Source organism: Brachycentrus maculatus, unplaced genomic scaffold (assembly GCF_059751285.1).
Source record: "Brachycentrus maculatus isolate JH-2025_06_01 unplaced genomic scaffold, ASM5975128v1 h1tg000005l, whole genome shotgun sequence".
Lineage (NCBI taxonomy): Eukaryota > Metazoa > Arthropoda > Insecta > Trichoptera > Brachycentridae > Brachycentrus > Brachycentrus maculatus.
Window position 1 is genome coordinate 3,352,411 of NW_028280760.1, and position 27,064 is coordinate 3,379,474.

Below are 27,064 nucleotides of genomic sequence, written 5' to 3' on the forward strand. Positions count from 1 at the left end.
TACTGGTTGTACCAGGACTTATGTAACATAGTGTTAAAATTCCAAAGCAATCAAAAAAATTATTCATAGAGATAAATAAAAAAAAGTGCATGTTCAAATCGGTGAATAACTTTGGGAGATTTAAGATTTTGAACACTTACATTTGCATTTTTATACACAATGAAAACAGTGTTTAATCCATCTGGATTCCAATGTAACATTTAAAAACATTATTTGAATCAATTATAATTACATGTATTTTGAAAATTACCCGATAATTTATTAGTTTTAAATGTGTCAATGTTGTTTATGTAAATTTATATTTTTTTTAATTTAAAAAAAATACCACTTAAAATGTTTTGAATTTGATGGATAAAATAATAATATTATATAAATACATATATCACACAAAGAGGAAAGTTTAACCATAACATTAAAAACAAATAAATGATAATAAATATTTACAGAAAAATATATTAAATAATCTACATCACAGTAACTCTCAATGCATTTGATGAGGAAAACCATTTGACTTTGTTTTTCATTTAAAATGGTGCATTAAAAACATACCCACCTATATATTTTTCATGCTGAAATTGTTTACAACATAGCTAAGCTAATGTATTGAGAAAAAAAGTTTAGGAAATGAGTGGGAGGTATATTTTTTTATAAATTGTCCTTGTTTATTGAGAACCTTGTTATTTACAACTGGATGCAATGGTGACCTTTCTGTCCCAATAATAATTGAGAACCAAAATTGATTGAAATACTAAGTACAGCAGAACCTCTCTAAATAGTCGGAATGCAAAAAAATGTTGGATTATTTATTTAATACAGAAGAATACGGATTTGAAATACAATAAACAATCTCTGAATTAAAAAAATTACTATATGTATTGTTCTCGATGTTGAAAATATTGCAATGAACCACAAAAAACTTTTTATAATTAAAAAAGAGCAATATACATTTTATTCTTTTTTATTATGTATTTAATATACAATGACAAATTGAATCAAAGAATCAAATCACGTCTTGGAATCCTCGTCTTGGACCTCATAGAATCAAATCACGTCTTCAAAAAAGACACGGGAGTAAAAATATTAAACACTAATAATAAAGGGTTAAAACTAAATAATATGGAGATTTTTTATATTAGGAAAGCACTTAAAAATAATATTCCTCTAATTAACAATCAAATAAATTTTACATATAGTCCATTGTTTGATTCGACATCGATTAAACACGATTCGTCAATATCCAATTCGAACCCCCCCCACTCCTCTCATCCTACAAGTATATAAGTAGATTCGATTCCTAGTCTAATTCTAATATACGTTTAACCTCGGCTCGTAACGCATGTCTGTATTGAAAACTATAGTGCATGTTGGTCTTCGGGTCGACCAAAAATCGCATGTGTTAGACATTTTGTGTAGTTTTGAGTGTGTAAATGGTGCTATGGTGGTGAAGGGTAGTATTGTTTGCATGCTGTGTTAGTGATTGTCCTGACGAAGAGACGGGTACGTCTCGAAACCGGTAGACGTAAAAATCTCGGTGAGTGGTTATATACTAATTTTATTAACATTTTTGTAAAAAAAATAAATAAGTAAAAATGACAAATTATTTTTCATTATATGTATTGTCTATTTAATTATTATAAATAAATAAATTTTAATTTTTACTTAATGTTTTACTTAGTAAATATGTACCACTATTTCTTAAAATCTACCGTGACACGTGTTTCGATGCATTCCGCATCATTTTCAAACACCGTAATAATAAATAATTTTTACAAATAATTAAAACTAATAATTTTTCAACGGTATATATATTTTAGCTTTTTGTGAATTATAGGAAGAATTTTGGTGGGTCGTAGGTGAGAAAAGGTTGCGGATCATTGAGTTAGATCATGGTTGGATCAAACGTAGTGGCAAACCAGCCAAGGTTGGATGAGAGGGGTTCTACTGTACATATTTTTTATATAATTGCGAATTATGGAGACATCACAATAATTTATTTATTTATTATTTTGCATTTCATGTTATGTCTTAAGAAAGGTTGCCAGAGTGTCTGTTGGATGGTGACATTAGTTATTACATTTTTAAGAAATACTGGTATTAACTAAGTAAAACTTAGATTCAAAATGGATAGATTTTACCACAAAATGACTGCCGAATCAATTAATGAAGTTAGTTTTTACCATTAGTATAATGTGAACATCATGCAATTCTATATCGTCAAGTGAGCGAGTGTTATTATGGATATCGTAATGAAATGATCTAGATAAAAAACACATTTTAATTGCACATTTAACGCAGTTGTACGGGTAATTTAAAAAAAAAAATAATGTCTTTTGAATTACTACTACGTTTCTCAAACAAATGTAATAAAACTGCATTATATGTGTAATAAAAATATATTTTTTCGACTTTGGTCGTTTCATAAGTAAATATCCATAATAACACTCCAAAAACTGTCAATACCCATTGCTCCACCCTGTATTTAAATAAATGTTTAATATTCATTGAAATTATTCATTAAAAATATGAATTTTTTAATTAAAAAAAATCTTTGTGAAAGCAATATTGTATCAATTGTAATTATTTTTGTGCGATATAATTCTATATCATATAACTACAATATAACATCACTTTAGTGTATGTTCAGAAATTTGTTAAAAGATGTTTCATTTTTGCAATATTTTTTTTAAATTTTATTTTATAATTATAATTTTTTTATAACATAATACATTTGAATCATTTATACATATGGAGAACTTTTATATTTAGATTCGCTGTGCCTCTCCATAAAAGAGACTGTGCTCTTGGAGAGGGACTTATGCTCTCAATATTTTGCTGTATACTACTAAATATGAGAAGAGTCTATGGCAGACAGCTAGATGAAGTTATAAACAAAAAATATTTTGTAATTATTTTACGGATAAACATACATATATAAAAGATGTTGATTAACAAAAAAACTGTATCAGTTTTTATGTTTTATACTATTAAAAAATAAAATAAAAGTATCATAAATAATTTCAATGCATTATGATATATTTTTGAAGCACTTGTACATAAAGTTAATAAATCACAGAATAAAGTTGTATTTTAGAAATCAACTAGAAAACATGGATTTTTAAGTCAGCCAGTTGTAGCAATTACCCCACAGTACATTTACTGATATTCTTTGTGATTGATTGATATAGGGCATGCAATACTTTTTATGATATAAAAAAAGTAATATACTCTACAAACTAAAAAAGGTTATTTGATTAGTGATGTTAGTATACAAGTACAAAGTTATTTACAGATATTTAAAAAATATTACTGGTAAATGAGGCTGTGCAGTTTTTACACTTTTTAAATGCAAAACTAATTTAATTTGTTAATATGTAAACCTGTGATTAGTTATTATTTACGTTTATTTAGTTAGATTTAACGAAACAAGCACCTTCATTTTATAATGATAATTTTTTTCACTGTTTTGAAATTGAGATTCTTCTTATTATTTTTTTAAATAAAACATATTCTCATAAATTTAAAAAATATTTATTAAACAAAATGGAATACACGTAACTTTGTGACTTGGAAAAAAATCAATATAGACATTCCTATACTGTTAATTGATTAATCCATGCTTAAAATAAATATTACAACAAACAAACAAACAAAAAACTATGATTACATTAAATAATTTATGTCATTCTGTATTCTATGTCATATTTCAAAGTTAGATTAAAAATACACAATGTATTTGGCACAAATCTTTTGTTCTGTAGAGTTATGAAATAATATGGCCACTTGTGTAATACGGAATGGATTATGTCTACGGTAAGCTATGGAAAGCGTCTAACACAATACATTCAGCGGTGCTGTTAATCTTTGTCCTCAGTAATGGATAACTCTGTTAAGAGACTGAAAATAGAAAAAAATAAAAATGTTGAATTTGCCGACTCATAGCCAACATTTCCTCAAGTACGTTTCATCCAATAAGCAGGGAAGCGGAAAGCTCCGGGTATATACAATAGTACACAGCGCAACATTCCATCCAACACAAACATGCCAGAAGCAACATTCACAATACTGTAATTATCTTTATGCGCACCGTGGAACCTCTGTATTTGTCACCCTTTGTATTTGCCAAATTCAACATTTGTCACATTTTGATGTCAGATGATGTCGTAAGCTCTTGCGAATGGATAAATGATACCTAACACAGTGTCGGAATAGATTGTTTCACATTCCTATACACAGGATCAAACTGCCGATGGTTATGCCTGTAGGAAGAGCTACTGCTATGTTGAACAATATCACATTGTATATTGATCTGTTCCATGTGTCTGAAGGAGTTTTCCCAAGCGGGATTCTTCTACATCGTTAACAAGAGCCCTCTTGTTTTCTTTTTAAAGTTTACGTCTTAAATATTTTGTTTGCAATGTATAAATTAATTTTTTTAATAAGTTGAATTTGAAATTGAATTGAATTGATAAATACAGAGATTTCACGGTAATGCCAATAACAATTGTGACTTTTTTTTCATTATCTATCAATGGTGCATAAACTACACGGAATTAATGCAGTGGTCAGTCTTACATTTGAAATGCCAATCCAGTTAGTAACAATAACAGAGGCCGATATGATTTATATTTTTATGTTTGACGAGTGTTCTTACCCATTAAATAAACAAGATATCATGAATCTATCACAAAGTTCGCCTATCACATCAGAATTTTAAAATGACCAAAAATCAAAGATTTGTGAAACGCTTCCTCAGCACCCAGATAGTTATAAGATTGAATGTGAACATGAACCCTAGTCCATGAAACATAAATCCTACCTATGCAATAATAAAGTTACATTAAGGGCGTTTGTCCACTACACGGAATTACATGGAATGTTACCGTTCGGCACATAGGTTAACATTTTAAAACGACAATTGGATGAGATTGGCATGTGCTTTTGTCCATATTTTTTCGGATCGGTGCTCTTGATTGGTCATGAACACGTTGCACGTAAATTCGATCACGCTAAACTGTCGTAGTTATTTTCATTTTTCAAAACCAGACTGCCAGACGGTCGAATTCCGGGTAGTGGACAATCGCCCTAACTGTTTTAGTGCTGAGATTTTTTTCTCATATGTATGCTGAAATTGCTGACGATTTTTTTTGCAAAAATGGTCCGTTTTATATAGTATGTACAAAATCAACAATATTTTTACTAAATATCGACCGAATTCATTATTTTTTTTTTCATGGTATTCTTACAACATATATCATTGACGAATCGGAACTTTAGAAACACGCATGGTGCGATACAACCTACCAGCTCCAAGTACACCAGCATCATTGTCGGTATATTGATAGGTGCACTTGTGACAAAACATACCAGAGTGGATTTATCGCTGATACATGAATGGTAATTTTCCATAGACCCGAGAGAGTAATTTTATAACTTCACTTTACACATTACAACATATATATAAATATATTTTCCTATTTTCTCAAAACCCTGATGTGACAGCCAAAAACTGAGTATGTCATCAGATTTAAAATGGTCGATTGATATAGATCATGTAAAAATATAACCTAGAAGTTGATATTTGTCTGTATTTTTACCCCAGGATCAATATCCTACGAGTCATGTGCTTGTATTACTACAAAATAACTCATTCTCGGTGCGAATCGACACATATGGCAGTAAAATGTCCAAACCACTACACCATGACCAAATAAAAACAAATTTAAGAACATTCAATTGAATATTAAATAAAACATTTAAACAAACGATTAATTTCTGAACAAAGATAATACAAATATGTCTAAAACACACATCAAAATCATGCATTCTTAATTATAGCTACATGCAAGTAAAGAAAGCCTCTTCGTTGAAAAAGCATTTTTTGCAAATAAACCTCGTCAAAATTTAATATTCACAGAAAATAAATTTGCACATAATTTTTGGATAGTGATATTGAATGTACATTGTTTTATATTGTAGAGTCCAAGAAATCAGAGAACACTGTTGACCAGAATCCTTTTTATTGTCAAGTAAATATACACAAGGAAGTAAATCGAAGCCATTGTTAACAAAGATTGCAAACTCTTATAAAATCCAAAATCTAAATATGAACATTTATATCAAATACGAAAACATTATATTATAAAAGAGAATTGTTGTTTAAAAAAAGTATTTTATGACATACTTAGACTTTTTGTATATTTTTGATGTATTGCATATTACATTGTCCAAATTCTGTTAATTTTCACTTAATATTATTCATTTATTTATTAACAGTAATCAATGCTTTAATAAATATATTAATCTAAAGTGAGTTAAACACCTTCGCGGTAACTTGTACGAGTTTAATTATAATAATTTTGGATAATTTATAAAGCACCATTTTCATGAAATACTACATGGAGCTTTTACGCAAGCTGTACTTATGATACAGCATTTCAAATGAATCTCAACACCATTGGGGAGAGGTTTTTGTATCTGCCAAAGATGGTTAGCCAACCATCTAATTTTATTCATAGTTCAACTAATTGAACAATTTATTACTATTTATAAAATCAGACATTAGGTTTATTGATATATCAATAAAATAGGTGTCTCAACTTGAGATGAAACATCTGTCATTTACATGAAATAAGATGGAAGTCTGAGAATGAGATCGTAAGCCCTGGGATGCTCAAACTTCCATCTTCTTTCATATAAATGATTTTTGTTTTAATCTCAAGTTAAGACACCTATAATATCAAAAAATTTATCGTCATTTCAAATAATAACCTGAAAATCCTGTATTATGGAAGATTGAAGTCAGCAGGGTGAAAAGATTGGGGAGCGGGAAGCGCAAATGCTTGAAATATACAAACCAGACCGGCTAAAATTAAATATTTAAATATATTTTGCAATTGACTCAAATTGAACCTGTGATGCCCGTTTTACAAACAACACCACTGTGCCTGTCCAATTAAATAATAAAAAATAAGAGAATATTACACAAATCTCTTTTACATGATGTTTTCAATATGGTAAACTTGTCAAGATGTTTGATGTTTGAATCTTTGATTTCATTAGCTTCGACTGAGTTGCTAAAAACTAAATTTGTGTGGGTGAATGTTTTAAAGTGACTTACATGGATCCCGGTTTGCCTATAAGTGGATGCTGCATGGTAAAGCCTCCAGGCCGGTCGGGGAACGTCCTCCGAGTGGTTCTCGGGGATATTAGGGACGGAATATCCGAGTTGTTCATGTTATAGTATGTCTTTCTCATTAGGAATGGCGACGGTCGCGCCATGTCATTGGACGTATTCTCCGAGGATGACAGACTTCGCTGTGGCATCAGACCTCTGGTGTAGACACAAAACAAAGTGCTACATGGATGTGGTGTTCGTATGTGCGGCACAATGGGTAATACAGTGAAATCGAGTAAGCGAACCAATCTACACGGAGACAAGATAATGTGGAACTTTCTAAAATAATACTCTAGTTGACATGTAACATACACATATCATAATAAAAAATTATGATCGACACGGTTTGATAATCTATGGCAGCTTATGCAAAAGCATAGCAAAATTGAAACATTGAGACATAAGAGAAACAACAACAGATATCGCTCACTCCTTTCAAGAACGTCATAAATCAAAAATCGTCAATTTTCAGTTGTGCATGTTTTCGGAATGCCCAGAAAATGTACTATATCCCAGCAAAAGAGGCATATTTTTAACTTAATATTTACCCGCTACAGGGCAGAAAGTGTTGTTTTTGCATTTCGAAGAAAACATATTGTTTAATTATTTTTTTAAATATCCTAAATATTTTTCAAATGGAGAAAAAACCCTGATAAATCAAGTTTTTTGATTTATGACGTTCTTGAAAGGAGTGAGCGATATAACAAATGCATAAGAAGCGATAATTCTAATAAAAAAACGGTATTGAAATTTTACGTTAAATACCTACAGTGATTGGTGGATACATATTATATTTTGTCAGTATACTAGTAATAAAAAGTGATATTTACCACGTTAACTTTCAATTAAAATTATATTTATCACAACAAAGTGACTGCTAAATTAATAATGGAAAAAAATAATCAAAGTCAGATTTTTGCATTTACAGAAAACAAAAAACAGGCGATAGTATCCCTTAATGACATTATAGTAATCATGTAGTATCAAGAGTCAATATTTATTAATGATGTGATTATAAAAAGTGACAAATGTATACATTTTTAAGGGTCTCATTAAGTGAATAAAGCTAACCATTTAAAGTATATGTATTCAGATATATATTCTGTGCCAATAAAGGTGTTGAATTAATAGAACTCTTACTCATCTTCAAAGAAATCTTTTGATTATCAAAAGAAATTGTTACCTGAGAGACCCAGGTGCGCTGGGCACCCTGGCCAGGGCTTGGCCTCGCGGAGTCTCTATCTCTCCCCCCATGGACTGCGTCATGGCAGTGGAGACTCCGTTGTCCTTCTCCCCTTTGCCGAAAACTCCGATCTCTCGGAGCCGTACGGACCCTCGGTTGGGGGCGTTCCTTTCGAAGGACTGACCCTGCGGAGGGCTTCTCTCCGGGAGGCTCGTGACTGGGAACGAAGAGCCCCCGAGTAGGTCCTCCAGCTGGTTTAGTTGGCCGTTCTGCTGCATGGCATACTGGGCCTTCAGTTGGACTAGAGAGCTAGAAAAAAACAAAAAAGTACTTCTTAAAAAATTCTTACACAATTTCAAATACATGGTATGTAATTTTTATGATAAATGGTAAGACTGACACGAAAATTATAAAAGGATAAAATAAAATCTTTAAAACATACATTAATTTTTTTAAATATATGTACGATAGTTTTGAAAAATCATGGAACTCTTGTAGTTAATAAAGTGCAATTTTGTCAAAAACAGTTAATTTTATGACCACATTACAAACAGATAATATTAAAAAATTGTTTGCGGTAAACGTGTAACAGCATCTTTAACATACTGTTGGTAGAGAGCCAAAAAACATTGTATAGATCAGAATTTCAAGAGAATCAGAAAAAAATCACTTTTATTCATTTAACTCCTCCCTGGGAATCAAACCCGGGACCTCCAGAACGGCAGCCGAGCGTGCTGACCATTACACTACGGAGATATTTTTAAGCTGTTTTTAAGATGTTTTTAAGCTAAAAGGACTAAAAGTTTAGACATCATCTATACCTGTCAACAGGCGAAACAGACCGAGTAGACGTCCCGGAACTGATTTCGTTATTATTATAACATATCGTTGAACCAGATGACGTAGTTGGAAGGATACCCAACAAATCGCTGTTGTTTTTCTCTGCTAACATTTGCCTCAGCACGGTTTGTTGGTGACCACTTTCGGATTGTATCTAAAAATTAAAAATTAATTTTAATAATTGTTAAATTGAAAGTCCAGTTATTAAAATATTAATTTCAAAAGACAAATAAAAAGAGTGCTTAAGAATTTTTTATTAAGCATACAAACAACAAATAAATAAACCATATATTATTAAACGTAAAAAAAAATATATATATGTTATGGCAAATTATAAGCAAAATAAAAAACGCATTTTATTTCATAAACAACACACCTCTTGTTATATAGAGATAAATACATGAAACATATTCACTTACGTTTTATAATAGATTACATATATTACACGACAATACAATGATGAAATAATAAAAAAGTAAATTAAACGACGTATTGATAAATATATAAAATATATTTTTTATAAAAATACAAAGTTTAAAATTATATAAGATATTTAAAAAGTATTTTTAATGCAAGAGGTGTGATGTAAGCGTAAAGATCTGCAAAAAAAATAACAAAACAGTACTATAAATCCTTGTATGGAATTTTCATAATCAGACAAAAGCAATAAATAAAAATAAAATAAACTTTTCCCTTCTTCTTTTTTGAAAAAAAAAAATTCATATCGACCTTTAAATACATCCAGAATTGTCTGTATATCAGGTTTAGCGGGGTGTTATTTAGAAAATATGACATGAAGAATAAGAAAAGTAAATGAACCATGTGACAAATCTTGATTGATATAAGATATTGAATTCATTGTACATATCTATTGTATTGTTTCAAGGGATCAATCTCATTAATTTATTATTGTACACATTCACTATCATTTTAAAGATATATAAACTAAATGTGCCATATCGCTCACTCCTTTCAAGAACGTCATAAATCAAAAAACTTGATTTTTCAGGAGAACGTTTTTTAAGTTTAAAAATATAATACAATGTATTAAAAATAAATATCAAGCCACTTATAGAACGTTTTACTTTGCAACACATCTTTTTAAGTAAAACCTGAAGGTTTTTTCTCCATTTGAAAATATCAAGTATATTTAAAAAAATAATTAAACAATACCTTTTCTTCAAAATTTAAAAACAACACTTCCCGCCCTGTAGCGGGTAAATATTAAGTTAAAAATATGACTCTTTTCCTGGGATATAGTACATTTTCTGGGCATTCCGAAAACATGCACAACTGAAAATTGATGATTTTTGATTTATGACGTTCTTGAAAGGAGCGAGCGATATATCCTTACATAACAGGCAAGGAGAATTTTCTTAGGCAACTAATAAATATTTTGTTTTATTGATGAAAGCAAACATTTAGGAGTATTTTCCAGTTTTTTAAATCACATTTTCATATGGTGTACGGAGTGCATGGAAGTTTTTGGTATCGTAAGGGAAGGGTAATTATCTATAACCTAACTACGAGTATTTCAATGTTTTAGAATTAGTACATAAACCCAGATGATGACAAGGTTCTTTTTGAAACCGGTTGGAAAAAGTGTACCAATAAAAGTGGTTAAAACAAAGTTGTTTTATTTTATAAAATACATTTATTTATTCTTTACTGTACAAATTCATTATCATTTTAAAGATAAATATGCCATATATCCTAGTACCTACTTAACAGGCAAGGAGAATTTTCTTAGGCAACTATTAAATGTTTTGTAAAGAATGAAAAATTTGTCTACATTATAAAGATGTTTGGAAATCGGCTACGATATCAACATAAAATATCATCACATAAGTTTTGACTATTTTAATTATTATACTGAATAGACACCGATTTAGATCATTAATTATGTGATGTTAAGGTAATCAGTCGTATATTTCAGAAACATTATATAAAGAAATCTACATTTATGGAGCTGAAAACTACGTTGGAATGCAGTATATAAAGTAAAAATCCATTATTAGCGAAAAAAATCCTGTAAAATATCTACATATGTATTACAGGCGCCGTGGCGTAGTTGGGTAGACGCTCGACTGCGAAACTGGCGTCGCCCGTTGATTCCCGCCAATTGCAAAACGAATTCAAGAAAGATTTATTTTCAATTGGTCTGGTTTCAATTGGTTTGTGATGTATTTTTCCCATTTACCTACCCTATCCTTACTATCCTACCTGCAGACAAGCATCTAAAATAGATTTGCTTTGCGGGTCATTACTTAAAAAAAAAAAAAAAAAAATTTGTTCATGATCTCAACTAATATGAAGAAGAACATGGAAGTCTATCAGCTTTGTATATACCCAGACATCCATATTAGACTTTTATTGATATTGTTATATCAATAAAAATCATGATTTTATCTTATGTGCGTTCATAATGAAAAATTTTTCTTTTATATTTAAAGATCCATAACTTGCTAAAGTGATGTAGTGATAGTGAATGCGAGAAACAAGTCTAAATAACAAATAAATTAAATATAAAAGACAATTTTTAGATAGTATAAATAAACTGAATAGTCTACCTCTTGCAATTTGGCCTGACTGTCCTTGAGTTGCATTTCTTTTTGGGTGGCTTCGAACATCTGATTGATGGTGAGGTTGTAGAGCTTGTCTAAAATATAGCGCGCTTCTCCAAGATCTTGGATATGGTTGATGAGTGATTGAATGTCGCCTTGTTCCGGAGTGTCCTGCCATGAAAACAACATCAATTAATGACCACACCCAAGCATTTGAAATACTTGATCAGGCCAAGTTTTCCTCAGTCTTCGTCTGCTTCTATTACCTACCACATTCGGCTCATAAATTATTTTACCATTTTTTCTTCACTCATTCAATTCATGCCCAAACTATCTCGACAAACCTTCATAATTTGATCAATAATGATCTCAGCCTCCCATTCTTTCCTTATTTCACCATTTGAACATCTATCATATTTCGTATTGCCGCATAATTTTCTGAGAGATTGTACTATCTCATATTGTGTTGCATTGAGACATTGAGAATAGTGTGGCATTCTATTCTCTCTGCCTACCTCTGGTAGGAAGCGGCGTTATGGTTAATAAGTTTTTTTTAATCATGACATACATAGATATCTCTCATTTTCTTGCAGTAAAACCTTTTTTACAATTTACAATTTCTTAATTTCTCTGGCTAGTGTCTGTACACGATGGATTTTTCAGTTCTTTGGACACGTTACGCGTGAAAATGAGGATAGCCTGGAACGACTGGTTGTGTTTGGTAGCCTGGAGGGGAAGAGAGGGAGAGGAAGATCTCCACATAATAGACTGATCAAGTTAAGGCAGCAGCAGGAGCGCTTCGTGCAGCACAGCCAAGGGATAACCGGAGAAGATTCATTGTTTCGACAAGGGTCATAACCCTCAGGGTAAGAAGGAGAAGAAGAAAACCTTTTTAACTAAAACAACCTTTAAACTTCGTGTCGTGTTGTGGTCCCGTGGTTAGTGTCGCGGACTCCTGAGTCAGAGTTTCTCGGTTCGAACACACTCTACCATAATTTGATACCTATCTCTAATAATAAGCCACTCAGGCTCATAGAAATAGTATGAAATTGAAGTATTTTTGTAAATAATAAAAACACATTTATTAAATAAAAAAAATTAAAAAAACTAACCTTGGTTTCTTCCATTTGCATGATCTGATGTTGTGTCTCCGCGATGCTGTCTTGCAGATACTCTATATTAGATTTGACCGTATCCAGTTCGTTATCAATATCTATAGTGTCGAATCTATTCATCACGGCTTGGTTCCTTCGCTGTTTGAGCCTTTCCATCTCCTTGCCGAGGAACTCCCTTTCGGCGAGGTGCCTCTCCATGTCTCTCTCCAGGTCGCCGATGGCCTGCTTGTTCAGTGCCACCTTGCTGATGTTCTTTTCTATGTTGTGCCATTTGCTCTTAGCAGATTTTGGAGAGAAACCTTTTTCTGTTATAAAAAAAATATTGAATATTTTAAGGAGAAAACAATGTATGTAAAACATGTTGTTTTTATTTTATAAATCATCAAATTTGGTAACTTCTTTTACGTGCAAGTTTTTGGAGCCGTCTATGGTTGAATTTTATTTTTTATTTTAGCGATTTAGAGACGACGTTCATAAAATATAAGTTCATAAAATATAAGTAAGATTTTTTCCAAATTGTTGTTGTAGGAGATGCTTTAAAAACTTATATTTTGACCCATTATTTGAGTCAATTGAAGGATAAATAAAACTTTAGAAATTTGAGAAGTGTGGGTGTCAATAATGGGTAGAATGTTGAATGTCACAAGTGTATAAAGTGATTACTTAAAGCAGCTTATGAGAGGTGGTATACATATCGCTCACTCCTTTCAACGTCATTTATCAAAAAATTAGATTTTTCAGGAGATCGTTTTTAAAGTTTAAAAATATAATAAAATGTATTAAAAATAAATATCAAGCCACTTATTGAATTTATTACTGTGCAACAAATCTTTTAAGGTAAAACTTGGATGTTTTTTCTCCATTTGAAAAATATTTAGTATATTTGAAAAAATAATTGAACAATACCTTTTCTTAAAAATGCGAAAACAACACTTTCTGCCTTGTAGCGGGTAAATATTATGTTAAAAATATGCCGCTTTCGCTGAGATATAGTACATTTTATGGGTATTTCGAAAACATGCACAACTGAAAAATGACGATTTTCGATATATGACGTTGTTGAAAGGAGTGAGCGATATATCAGTATGATTTTTTTTATTGCGAAAGACACGGCACTGAAATCGAACAAGTTTCATTGCTGTAGGGAATGAAAAGTAATTAAAGGGATTAGGTCGAAATTATTTTACCTGGTCGTCGCCCCGCGACCTTATTGCTCATAGTCTGCCTATTTCCCTTCCTCAGGGCCGTGACCTCTTCCTGCTTCCTCTTCAGGACCTGCTCCTTGAGCCTCTTCTCGGCCTCCAGGGACTTGATGGTGTTGGCGTTCTTGCGGGACTCTTTCCTCAGTTGGGCGATCTCCCGGTTCCTGATCCCCTCCGTCTGCTTGTGTCTGGCGGATTCTTCCTTCATCTTGTGAAGCAATTTGACCTATCCAATAAACAAAATATCTTTAAAAACATTTCACGGTTGTCAATCGTGGGTAGAATTGGTGAATGTTACACCCGTATAAAGTGATAAATTAACCAAGCCTATGATGGTCGTAAGCCCTGTAAATGACTTCCATATTCTTCTTCATCTATGTTGAGATATCAAAAAATAATTTAGATTTAATTTTCCGCTCCTTACAAAAGGTACTTACTTAGGTTTTTTTTTTACCCTTATCCACACCCAATGATGCATAGGGCACTGCATCGTAGTGATACAGTATTATCATAATATGTACTATAGGCTACCGATATGTTGAAAAGTATTTCGAAGCGTTCTTTTACATCTTTAACAAGAGTCTTCTTGCTTACTATTTACTTTATATTTTAATGTATACGCCTTAAATGTTTGTTTGTAATGTATGTATTAATTTTTGAATAAATTAAATCGAATTGAATTGAATCTTGATTGTTAATTGCATGAAGGCAAGGTGATCAGCCTTGCGCTTCTTGTACCAGTCCAGGGTGATATTAAATAAATAGGGGTTTTACTGTATGTTAACTAGAAGTTCCCTCACCCTATTTCTCTTCATATCAGCGAGTTCGTTCTTCATGGACCTGATCTGGTTGTCACAGGACGCCTGCGCTCTCAGCAGCTTGGTGTGCTCCTTCTGCGCAGCCTGAAGTCTCTTCATTTCCCTCTGCATATCGGTCAACTTCCTCTCGTACTCGTCTTTCACACGCTTCACCTTCTCCGTGGGTTGAGACATTTGGTTGCCTGGAATAATAAACAATTATGTAGTTTTTATACACATCTCAACATAGATATTCATTTAATTGACCCATATCAATCCATATAATAACTTTACAATTGATAAACTTTAAACATTATTGACTCTCATAAATTAATATATTTTTCCATAAAATATGCTAATAAATATGTCATAAATATCAAAAAAAATCTTCTAAATAAGTTGTTTTTTATTCATTTACCATATGATGCTAGGACTTTATCTCTCTCTTCCTGAGTCAGCTTGATCTGAGTGTGCAGGGCCATCAGCTTATCTTCATAGTGTCGCCTCATGGAATGCAGTCTCCTCTGAGATAGTTCTAGTTCCTCAATCAGCCGCTGTTTAGTGTCGATGTCTCCACTAAGATTTGCCAATTCCGCCCCCAACAGAGCTACCACTAAAACGATATAAAAAATAGATTTAAGGGGAGCAATAGATATAACTAACCATCGCGGCTTTCTCTGCAGGGTTGGGCAGAGAGAATAGAATGCTACACCACTCTGTCTTTGCAAACAATCCTCTTCTTTTCCACATTTATGAGTCTCCTCATACATGCCCGCTGATTATTACGACTCCTGACCTGACTATGCCCAAGTATTTGAAATACTTGACCATGCCAAGTTTTCCACAGTCTTTCTCTGCTCCTATTTCCAAAAAGGTCGACTCATAAATTGGTTTTACTTTGTTTCTTTTCAATAATTCGTTCCACACGCCAAAACCATCTGAACAAACCTTTCTTAATTTTTTCTTGCAACAAATGATTTCAGCGCATCATTACTCTGTTGCCAGCATTAACTCTCATTTATAAATAATTATCAATCTTTCCATTCCTAGAAAACATACTTCTCAAATATACAAAATCATCTGCCTGTCAAAATTTCTTCATTTACTACTATTTTACACCCAGATCTACATTCATCTCTTTCAAAAACCATGACTTTGGATTTGTCAATATTCATTGGCAAATCACTTTCCTTGAACTCAATAAACGCCTTAAATCTTTGTCACCAGCGCCTGCAGGTTTTCTCTACTATTGGAAAGAAGCACAGCATGATATTCAACATATAAAATAAACCATTTTGGTGGGTTTATTTTACCTTTATTTTCGGAATCCGTGTCATCTTCCGAGTCAGACTCCTCCCCGGATTCCCCACTCTCTCCTCCACTCATCCCTTCAGCACCTTCTCTGACTCCTATTTCCCCGATACCGCTAGCCAGAGTGCTGTGACTCATCTTCCTATTGAATTCCATTTCGCCCATGGACCTGGCGAGTAGTTCCTTTTCTTTGTACAATTGTCTTTTAGCCGTGTTCAAAACAGTGGAGGAGGTGTCCAACAGAGAAACATCAGGGCTGAGAATCAAACTTTTGCTCATGTTGCTATTTCTGGCTGTCGTCACATTAGTTTTCCTAAGCATTTCGTACATAGTGTTGGCCTCTAGTAATTTGGCTCTCAGATCCTCGATTTCCCTGTGGTATTTCTGTATCATTTCTGTGACTCCAGTCTCCGTGCCATTTTCGCCTTCCGCCCTGATCCAAGATGCTACGGCTCTCTCCGCGAGCAGTTCGCTGTTCTTTTGCGATAATTGATCTATGGTTCCCTGCATTGCCTTGACCCTAGTCCGCAAATTGTTAAGTTCCGTTTGAAGAACTGTATTTTCATGAAACATGTCATTGATGCCTTCTTCGCCATTCTCAGACACTATTCGTTTACCCTGCAAGGAAAATATATCATAAACAACAAAATTGCTTTTAAAAATTGTAATGTGTATGAAGAATATAGAAATATTAATGTTTTGTTTATATTTCGTGGCATGTACATTCATTCATATTTATTTCAAACATAAATGAAAATCCCACATATGCATAGCCTGTATGTGAGTTTACAATAAAAAATAAATTAAAAAGCTAATTGTAATAATTTTAAACAAGAAATATAGGTAGAAATAAAGATAAAAAATAGAAAATCAAGGAAAAGATGTCAAATTAAAATAAATGTTAAAAAATAAGCGATAAAATAAAATTCAGAGTATGAAATCACAGATTAATATTAAATTTCTTCAAAAAATTCAATCTGGTGTATTCATCAGATGAATGCCAACGATCTCCTTGTGGTAAATCAATAAGATAATTGATCAATGAATCCATCACCTTGTTAGTTCACCAAGTCACAATCAGAAGAAAAAATCACTGCCATTCTTCCAATGTACAATACAATATATAAACATATTCATATTTATATTGATATGCCCGAAAACCATTAAGAATTCCAGAGGTGATCATGTCTTTAAGAACAGTGTCTGTCGATGGTTGCTTCTCGTTGGAAAGGACAAGGTAGAAAGTGATTTAATTAATGTCCAGATATAATTATTTTATTGTAAAACTTTTATACTCTAAATTGTTATTGTATCTATTGTATGTAATGCATATAATAATAATAAAAAACCCTTATCCGCACCCCAATGGTGCATAGGGCACTGTGTCATATTAACGCAGTGTTATCTTGATTGTTTACACATGAAGGAAAGGTGATCAGCCCTCTGCTTCAGGTACCAGTCCATGGTAATATTGAATAAATATTACAGTGGAAAAATCACTTATATTTATTTTACCCCCCTTGGGAATCGAACCCGGGACCTCCAGAACGGTAGCCGAGCGTGCTGACCATTACACTACGGAGGCAGACGCTGTAATGTAAATAATGTATATAATATAATAATAAAAAAACTAATAATAATAAAAACAAAAAAAAATGTATTATCATGTAAGTATTTCGGCTCAACACAGGCCATGCCTAAAGAGCCGTAATACATATAGTATAAAACATTTATGTATCTATGAAATAAATAAATAAATCATATTCATACAGGAGAAAGTGACCAAGTGCATTGTTAATCATTGACTATTTGATATCTTACAAGCTTAATATTGCCCTGAAAAAATCCCAAACGATTTTAAACTTGGAAGTATAATATATTGACTTGTTAAAAATGACTAACTGCATTGGTGTTTATTTTCTTGCCAAGCAAAAGTGACTTAAATGGCCCTCCTGAAAATTTTACATTTTGGTAGTTGGTCGCTTTCTCCTGTACGACTACGAAATATTGTATTACCTGCTTGAATTCCAAAAGCTCTAATTGCAACTGGGCAATTTCTTGTCTCAGCAATGATATTGTCCTCGAACTCTTGTCTTGATTAACAACAATCTTATTCTTAATATTTCTCGCTCTGTTGGCGTATTTCAGAGTATTCAAGGTTTCCATGAAGTCTCTGTCGCTGGGAGAAATGCACGCGATCATCACGGTTTGGCTGTTTCCTGTTTTCGTAAAACAATAGGGTTAGTAAAACCAAACATAAACAATGTTTAGGCAATGACAGTGCACGATTAAATAGATAATTTACCTCCAAGAGAGTCTTGAAGCAGCCTCGTCAGTTTTGAATCCCTGTAAGGTACGTGAGACACCTTCTTTGACTTATCCCCTAGAGCCGAGATTACGTTACCTAAAGCTAATAAGCCGCAATTTATTGAAATACCTTCCTTTGCGCGATCACCAGTAGCACCTAGAAAATAACAACATAGAGAAATAAATAAAAAAGTAAAATATTTGATAATTTTTTAAAAACCCTTATCCGCACCCCAATGGTGCATAGGGCACTGCGTAATACAAACGCAGTGTTATCTTGATCGTTAACCATGAAGGAAAGGTGATCAGCCCTCCGCTTCAGGTACCAGTCCAGGGTAATATTGAATAAATAGTACAGTGAAAAAAATCACTTATATTTATTTTACCCCCCCTGGGAATCGAACCCGGGACCTCTAGAACGGTAGCCGAGCGTGCTGACCATTACACTACGGAGGCGAACAAAATATTTTATATATATAGTATGATAAAAACAAAAATAAAATATTTTACCTGTTCTTTTAAGTCTTTCCGAACCGGCTAAATCAACAAAATGAAATTTAGCTGAAAGTGTTTCGAATTCAGTTGTTGTATCACCATTGTTTTCAGTTTCTCCATCAAGATCCTAGAAAATAATTAAAATTATTAATAAAATATTCGTATAGAATAAATGTATATTACGTGATTATTTCTAGATGACCAACCTAGACTCGTTATCCAAGACCAAGTTCGTATTTACCTTGTACAGCTATTTAAGCTGCTGGTTTAAGTGATAATTTTATACAAGTGTAACATTAACCATTCTACCCATGATTGACAATCACACTTCTTAAATTTCAGAAGTTGTATCCTTTGATTGCCAATTTATTTAATATTCAGGTGTCTCGTAGTATGTTCCAGAAATCTCAAAATTTGAGAAGTGTGGTTGTCAATCATGGGTAGAACAGTGAATTTTACTCATACATAAAGTGATCAATCAAACCAGGCTATGATAGGTCATGAGCCCTGAAAATACCTGACTGACAATACCCAGAATTCCATATTCTACTTTATTTGTGTAAATGTCACAAAAAAGTAAAAATCTATAAAAACTCTATCAAGGAGAAAACCCAGATTCGTATTAGGACACACTCAAAATGTTGTGAATACACATTTATTCATAAACAGACAATTTTGAAAAGATATCTTACGTATGCATATATCGCTCACTCCTTTCAAGAACGTCATAAATCAAAAAACTTGATTTTTCTGGAGATCATTTTTAAAGTTAAAAATATAATGAAATGTATTAAAAATAAATAGCAAGCCACTTACAGAACTTTTAACTGTGCAACAGATCATTTTGGGTAAAACCTGAAGGTTTTTTTTCTCCATTTGAAAAATATTTAGTATTTAAAAAAAAAAATTAAACAAAACCTTTTCTTCAAAAATGCAAAAACAACACTTTCTGCCCTGTAGAAGGTAAATATAAAGTTGAAAATATGCCTCTTTCGCTGGGATATAGTACATTTTCTGGGCATTCCGAAAACGTGCACAACTGAAAATTGTCGATTTTTGATTTATGACGTTCTTGAAAGGAGTGAGTGATATGATATCTTACGTATGCATATATTTTGATATCTTACGTATGCATATATGTTAAACAAACCTCAACTCTCACAAGCCGCTGCTGCTTGATATGCAGGGTGAAGACTGCGTGACTCCGACTAGAATGTGTGTTCATTCCCGTGGCGGCCGTGGTTCTGGACAGAGCCCCCAGCCTCAGGCATTGCATCGCCTCCGCAACAGTCCCCACGGGCTTCAGGGTCACGCCGGAGACCCTGATGCTCCCATTCGCATCCTCGTGGATCTTGACACGACCCCCAGTCTGAAATGTGTTTGGTTTGGCTATATTTTTTACCACAAACTAACAAAAAAACAGACATCTGTAAATTACTTAAATTTTAAAACGAGTACAATTCACAATACGAGAGCAGGTTTTTTGTTATGCTGTAAGCAATTTATTTTAATCAACCATACCATTTGTGAGAAATTATTAGTTTTAGGTTATCCACAGTGATGAGGAGCTCGATATAAAATCACTCGTAAACAAGTGGATGCTTAAAAGAAGAAGAGGAGCTCAATAAACTGCTCTCCAGCATGACCATCGGTCAGGGAGGTGTCCTGATCAACATCATGGCCATGCTCCAGCCCATGAGGACCAAAAAGAATGCAACTCCACTTTTCCCCCTTCCAGACTCTGCCTACTTGACACGCCGAGAAACATAGACGAGGTTTAAAAAAAAAAAAATTTTGGCAGATACTTTGTAGCACATTTTATAAACTTTATAAACTTAGTTTTAAAAACTTTTTTATTAATACAATTTAACCTACCAGTTTCGACAAGAACCTTGTCATCATGAGGGTTTTTTGGGTAATTCCATTAGTTGTTATTTGGGGTTGCTATGCAATTAATAATAAAAATAACATTTAGGATTTTTACGGAGTGTGTGGAAGTTTTTGGTGAGAGTATTTTCTTCTGTTAATAAAAAAGTGGTTAAAACTAAGTTTTTTTAAATTTTATACAGTTAAAAAAATATATATTTATCATATCATTATCGAAAATTTTGACCGCCCTTTCCATACGAACGTACATCATACATCCGCTATATTATTGCACAAACACAACAAGCAGTATGCCATATGTTTAGGTACAAAAAAGTACACCCGTAAGCACAAAAATTTACAATCCGCTTTATTTAGAATTTCAAGATTATTTTCAGCTTACAGTTTATAAGCTAAAAAGCTATCCCGAGATATGATTTTGAGTATTTTATATTCCTTTTCCTACATATTTATTAATTTATCATGGAAAATGGTTACAATTTCTTGTAGCCATATTTTGCAGCATTCATTACATGGAAATTTTAGACCAGAGTAGATAGATGTATAATGAAAGTAGTGTGGATAATGGCAGGTAATTAATAATATTATTTTATTAATGGGTTTATTGAGCTGCGTGTAAATGCCATTGCAGTTATGTGGGTGTGCATAATATTATATACAGTTCAAGCACATTGTAAAGCACCTGTATGTAAAATACATAAGTAGTTAAAGCAAATATGAGCATAATACATAAATTTATATGAAATTTTCAAAACTATTTAAATCAATCTGTGTGAATTTCATTTTAAAAAATTTGTCGGAATTGTTTAAAAATTATTATTTATAGTTTTTTGCTTCCATTTCACATCTCATTATTTCATGGTACATGTTTTAAGTTATTTATTTTAAAGATAAACAAAAATCCTGCTAGGCCATGTTTATGTGTATATTATATAATGCAATATACACTACGATATAAGCTAATTGTCTTCTTCTAACCCTTATTTGCATGCAATGGTGCGTAGGGCACTGCATTGTATCGGCACAGTGTTATCATGATCCTTCATTGCATGAAGGCAACGTGATCTTGGTGTTAAGGTCTTGCGCTTATTGTACCAGTCCAGGGTGATATTAAAACAAAAAAGAGTGATAATCACTTATATTTATCTTAAACCCCTTGGGAAAAACAAAAAAAAAATAATTAAGAAATAATTCATGGATAGTGAGAGAATGACAAATAAAAAATATTTGGTAAATGTGAACGGGAAAACAGAACTAGGATGGCCAAAAAAGACTTGAAATAACCAATCAGAAAGAACCTTAAATCTGATCATGTCAAAAGACTACTTAACCCAAGGACATGTCGCTAGCTCCTTTCAACAACGTCATATATCAAAAGACTTAATTTTTCAGGAGATCGTTTATAATGTTTAATAAAATAAAGAAATGTATTAAAAATAAATATCAAGCCACTTATTGAACTTTTTACTGTGCAACAAATCTTTTTAGGAAAAACCTGAATGTTTTTTCTCCATTTGAAAAATATTATATTATATAAAGTATTTTAAAAAAAAAAATTAAACAATACCTTTTCTTCAAAATGCAAAAACAACACTTTCTGCCCTGTAGCGGGTAAATATTAAGTTAAAAATATGCCGCTTTTGCTGGGATAAAGTACATTTTCTCGGCATTCCGAAAACATGCACAACTGAAAATTGACAATTTTGATATATGACGTTGTTGAAAGGAGTGAGCGATGTATGAATAGATGTATGGACGTGAAGGAAGCCAGGAGTGTAAGTCAGGACAGAAGAGCGGGGTGTTGGCTCTGCCTACCCCTGGATTGAGAGAGCGTGATGGTAGTAGAAGTAATAGTAGTAGTACTAAATTCCCAATAATCATTATTACCTTGGAGCCGTATGCGTCTCGGGCGGGATCAAAGAGGTCGATGATATCCTCATTATATAGCTCCATGAACTGTGCCACGACTTTGAATTCCGGGGGGATGAGACCCTTGGCCCTGGCCTCCCGTCCCCTTTCGTCAATGCCCCGGAACAGGTCGTGGATGGCGCGGGGGATGATGCCCATCTGCTCCTTGATCAGCTCCACATCAAAGGCGGTCCCCATCGTGTACGTTTTACCGGAACCAGTCTGGAATGAAAAAAATATGCATGAGACTCTAACATGTTAGAAGTGAAACTTTTTAGTTTCTAGAAACAGTTGATTTTATTTCTTGTTATTTTTTATTTTTTTATTTCTTAAGTTAGCTCATATTGCATTCAGTGCACAAACAAATAATTACACTTACTTTAAATATATATTAACATGTTATCTTCTTACAATAAACATAACATGTCTTTTTAAATTTATTTTAACTCATATTATTTTATGACATCTCAACATAGAAGAATATGGAAGTCTTGGCATTTACAGGGCTAACGACCGTCATAGGCTGGTTTAAGTGATCACTTGACACACGTGTAACATTCACCAATTCTACCCATGGTTGACAAGCACACTACTCAAATTCTTGAACAAGTATTTGGACACACTCAAAATGTTATTTAAACTCTTCATTCTTCATATATTCAGGCATCTCATCAAACATTTTAAAACTTTTATTCAAGATCGGTATTTAGTATTGCGTATATTGCTATTACGTTCAACAGATGTCGCTGCCATTTCGGTAAAACAATGTTTTAATAAAAAACATTGTTTTTTTAGAAGATAATGCTGCTATGAGGAGAATATTTCATAGCAGCATTATCTTGTATTTTATTAAAAAAGTTGGAATTTTTTAAAATATATTGTCCAATTTGGTTTGTAAAACGTCCAATTCAAAATAAAAAACCTGAAGTTTTCGTCACGACACGTGCTTAGTGAGGAGTCCATCAAAATAAAATAAAAATGTGGTGTAAAAAGTAAAAAATAAATATTATATTTTTTAAAACAATATTTTCCGAATATAAGTCTACGAATTAAAAAAAGAAGACAATAGATATTTTAAATTTAAAAGAAAAATGCTAAACCTACAGCGGACGAAGTACACGGTACACACCCACCATTTGTTATTTAACTTGTGCAAAATATTGTAATTTCATAGCCCACGCTACATTTTAAGCTGAAAGGTATCACGACAATTTTTATTATTCAAAAAGTGTACTCCGTTATTTATTATGAACGTGGGCACATTATTACTCTGACATTTTGGCACATTTATCTTGAAATCATTGCGAATAGATCACATCAATGAACCCCAGTTTAAAGTAGTAAAACATATTGTGTTTGCCATATTCCAAATTTGGCAAATTTATTACACACTTTACATTATTATTTTTTATTGCTGGCAAGGAAAACAGACACCTTTTTCGAAATTCAAATGATTGAAGAACGATTTCCATTTGGCAAATTTATTGCGCACATTAGTATTTTTTATTGCTGGCAAGGAAAATGTGGAGTCCTTTCCAATTTTGAATTATCGAAGAACGATTTCAAAATATGCGCGAAAACAATTATAAGGCGGGAAAAGTAGGTACTTTTTAGAGCAAACTTCAAACTGCATTATATCGACGAGTTTGAGTAATATGGAAGCATCTGGGCTAAAATTACGGCTGAAAAGATGTTTTTCTGCATTTTTTGCTTGGTTATTACAAATTATATCCGGCAAATGGCCACCTCTAGTGTTGATCCGAGCTTTGGGTCGTTTATTGAGCATTTTCGCCGACGCGGCGCAGTCAGATTGCTCAGAGACTGTGGATGATTGATGATGTACACCTTGTTTTTCACATGGCACCACAAAAAAGTCCGGTGGTGACGTAATTGGGCGATCTGGGTGGCAAAATGATCGTCAGACATCGTCGATTTTTCAATCAGCTAATATAAGGTTCAAATTTGGACCAGTAACTCTAGTTAGTTTTTGGTCAGTTAGAAGATATTGCTTCTTGGCAATAAGTCAGCCAGTGTACTTATATTCAGTTTAAAAAGTTAATAAATACATCAATATGATGAAATAGCGCTGCGAAAGTGTGTCTGTTTTATGTAACATAGCATACAATTCACTAGGAAGAGAATCAGGTGAATTTGGTAAACAACAAAAAAATCGAATCAATTCATAAACTATTTTTAATCCAAAAAAATGTAAATTTTCGTTTGTTCAAAACCTTAAATCTCTTAAAGTTAGTCTTAAAATTTAACATAAAATTGCATTTGCACGCGCATGAATTTATCTATCAATATCCTAAATAAAAATTTAAACGTTCGTTTGTTCAAAATCTTAAATCTTCCAAACTAAATTTTGACACAACGTTGAATTCGAATACGCCCATGTTTTTATATACTGTGACAGGTAAAAACACGATTTTGAAAAACATTTTTGACCGCAATGGCAGCGCCATCTGTTAAACTTAACAGCATGGCACGTAATAATAAACATGCTCATGGTGGGCAACGTCTTTCCTAACAGCTGCTGACACAATTTCTTCGATTTCATTGTTGTTTAATTTCTAATTTCTATTTAATTTCTTTTCCATTTAAGCAGATTGACCCGCAGCAACGCGTGGCAGGAAACATCTGCTATTTTATTAACTGATTTGGCATTGACTTTGCGGAATAACATACAAGTGTTTTTATATAAATGGTCTTATGCAAGTGTTTCATTTTTTTATATTTAAATCAGCTGTTATTTAATAAAGTAAATATTGCGAAAATATTAACAAGATAAGACTTGCTGTTTACGCTCAACCTTGTCACTAAGAGGCTTCCGTATGGTGCAATTGTTACATTGTAAACTAACTACACACGCGCGCGATAAAGGTATAAGGTCAGAATTTACGGAATTTCTAGTTGTACATATGGTAGTTATCTAACCGGGTGCAGAAATAGGCCATTCCGACACAAATATGCGAAAAATTAGTTCGAAGCAATTTAGAACCAAGGTTTCTTCATCAGCGCCAACCGTGGACAGCAAAAGTAGGAACTATAATTATAGAGAAACGCCTTGATAAATCTGTTTAAAGGCCATACGATGGGAGATAAATTTCAGAGAGTTAAATCACTTATTAATTAATCAATGGCAATGATCATTGAAGCAAAAAAGACAGATTATTTTTTGACATCTCATCAAAGATGAAGAAGAATATGGAAGTCTGGGCATTTACGGGGCTTACGACCGTCATAGGCTGGTTTAAGTGATCACTTTACACACGTGTAACATTCACCAATTCTACCCATTATTGACAACCACACTACTCAAATTCTCGGAAGTTCTATATATATATATATGAACCAATTTAGAAACCTTGTTCATGAATCACTAGAACTTCACTAGAGACATCTATTGGTGAGATGTAAAGAAGCTTTTTATTAAGCAGAAACTCTTATATTAGTATGTGAGATCCGAATCCTGGATTATAATCACACACATGAGAAACGCCAGAAAATACCATTTTCATTTTTATTATTAAGCTTATAATTTGACCAGATAATTTATTTACAACATTTTTACGTATTTTTACGTATCTTTGATGAGATATTAAAAAAATAACTAGGGTTTCCATTTTTATATCCATAACCGAGAACAAAAAGTAATACATTTATAAATAAAAAAAAATAACTATTTTTTTTTTCTAATTGACAAATAAATTTGTTATGTTTTAAATTTGTATATAAATTTGTGTTTTTGTCTGCACAAGTATACAAATGTGCATTTCTGTAACTTAACATTTTTGTAAATTATATGAAAATAACTCCTGTAATTGGAGATAATCCAGATTTTGTGAACAAGTATTTGGACACACTCAAAATGTTGGAAACCCTAGTTTATGACGGTATATGTATTATATATAACTTTGAACACTATTCAATAAATTTGTGCGACCTGTTTCCATCATCCATAAAGTCATTAAATAATGAAACGAAACACGTGTAAAAGAGCGATTCATGAATGGAAATGGAGGTGGGAAGATTTGAAAACGATCGCGTCATTCGGCCATGTCTTTTGCATGCGCATTTTTGACGCACATACATACACACTAGCATTATTATATTTTAAAAAAATATTTGTATTTGTGTACGTATTTCCTTTCTTCAGTTGTGTGCAACTAATTATATAAATAAATTATACAAATGTTTTAATTTGTACCAGAAGATGAAAACAATTGTCGTTTTCGAAACTAGTCGTAAATAAAAATAAAACTCGATAAAGTGGATTAT

The 27,064-nt window shown here is 32.5% G+C and overlaps 1 protein-coding gene across 2 annotated transcripts in view; it reads right to left on the reverse strand.

Annotated features, from left to right (window-relative positions):
* Positions 1 to 27,064, reverse strand: part of LOC148313876 (kinesin-like protein KIF21A) — a 129,754-nt gene that overhangs the window by 17,648 nt on the left and 85,042 nt on the right. For both annotated transcript variants that reach the window (XR_015837338.1, XM_088257630.1), the window contains exons 4-17: positions 22,763 to 23,005; positions 20,139 to 20,357; positions 19,004 to 19,115; positions 18,492 to 18,650; positions 18,203 to 18,405; positions 16,189 to 16,804; positions 15,294 to 15,488; positions 14,879 to 15,078; positions 14,064 to 14,304; positions 12,874 to 13,181; positions 11,768 to 11,932; positions 9,179 to 9,351; positions 8,358 to 8,666; positions 7,118 to 7,330 (exon numbers count right to left, since the gene is read on the reverse strand). Coding sequence is in view for 1 of the 2 variants with exons in the window: in XM_088257630.1 (XP_088113756.1) it covers positions 7,118 to 7,330; positions 8,358 to 8,666; positions 9,179 to 9,351; positions 11,768 to 11,932; positions 12,874 to 13,181; positions 14,064 to 14,304; positions 14,879 to 15,078; positions 15,294 to 15,488; positions 16,189 to 16,804; positions 18,203 to 18,405; positions 18,492 to 18,650; positions 19,004 to 19,115; positions 20,139 to 20,357; positions 22,763 to 23,005 (3,356 nt within the window). In the remaining variant the exon portion in view is untranslated. The remainder of the gene's footprint in view (positions 1 to 7,117; positions 7,331 to 8,357; positions 8,667 to 9,178; positions 9,352 to 11,767; positions 11,933 to 12,873; positions 13,182 to 14,063; positions 14,305 to 14,878; positions 15,079 to 15,293; positions 15,489 to 16,188; positions 16,805 to 18,202; positions 18,406 to 18,491; positions 18,651 to 19,003; positions 19,116 to 20,138; positions 20,358 to 22,762; positions 23,006 to 27,064) is intronic.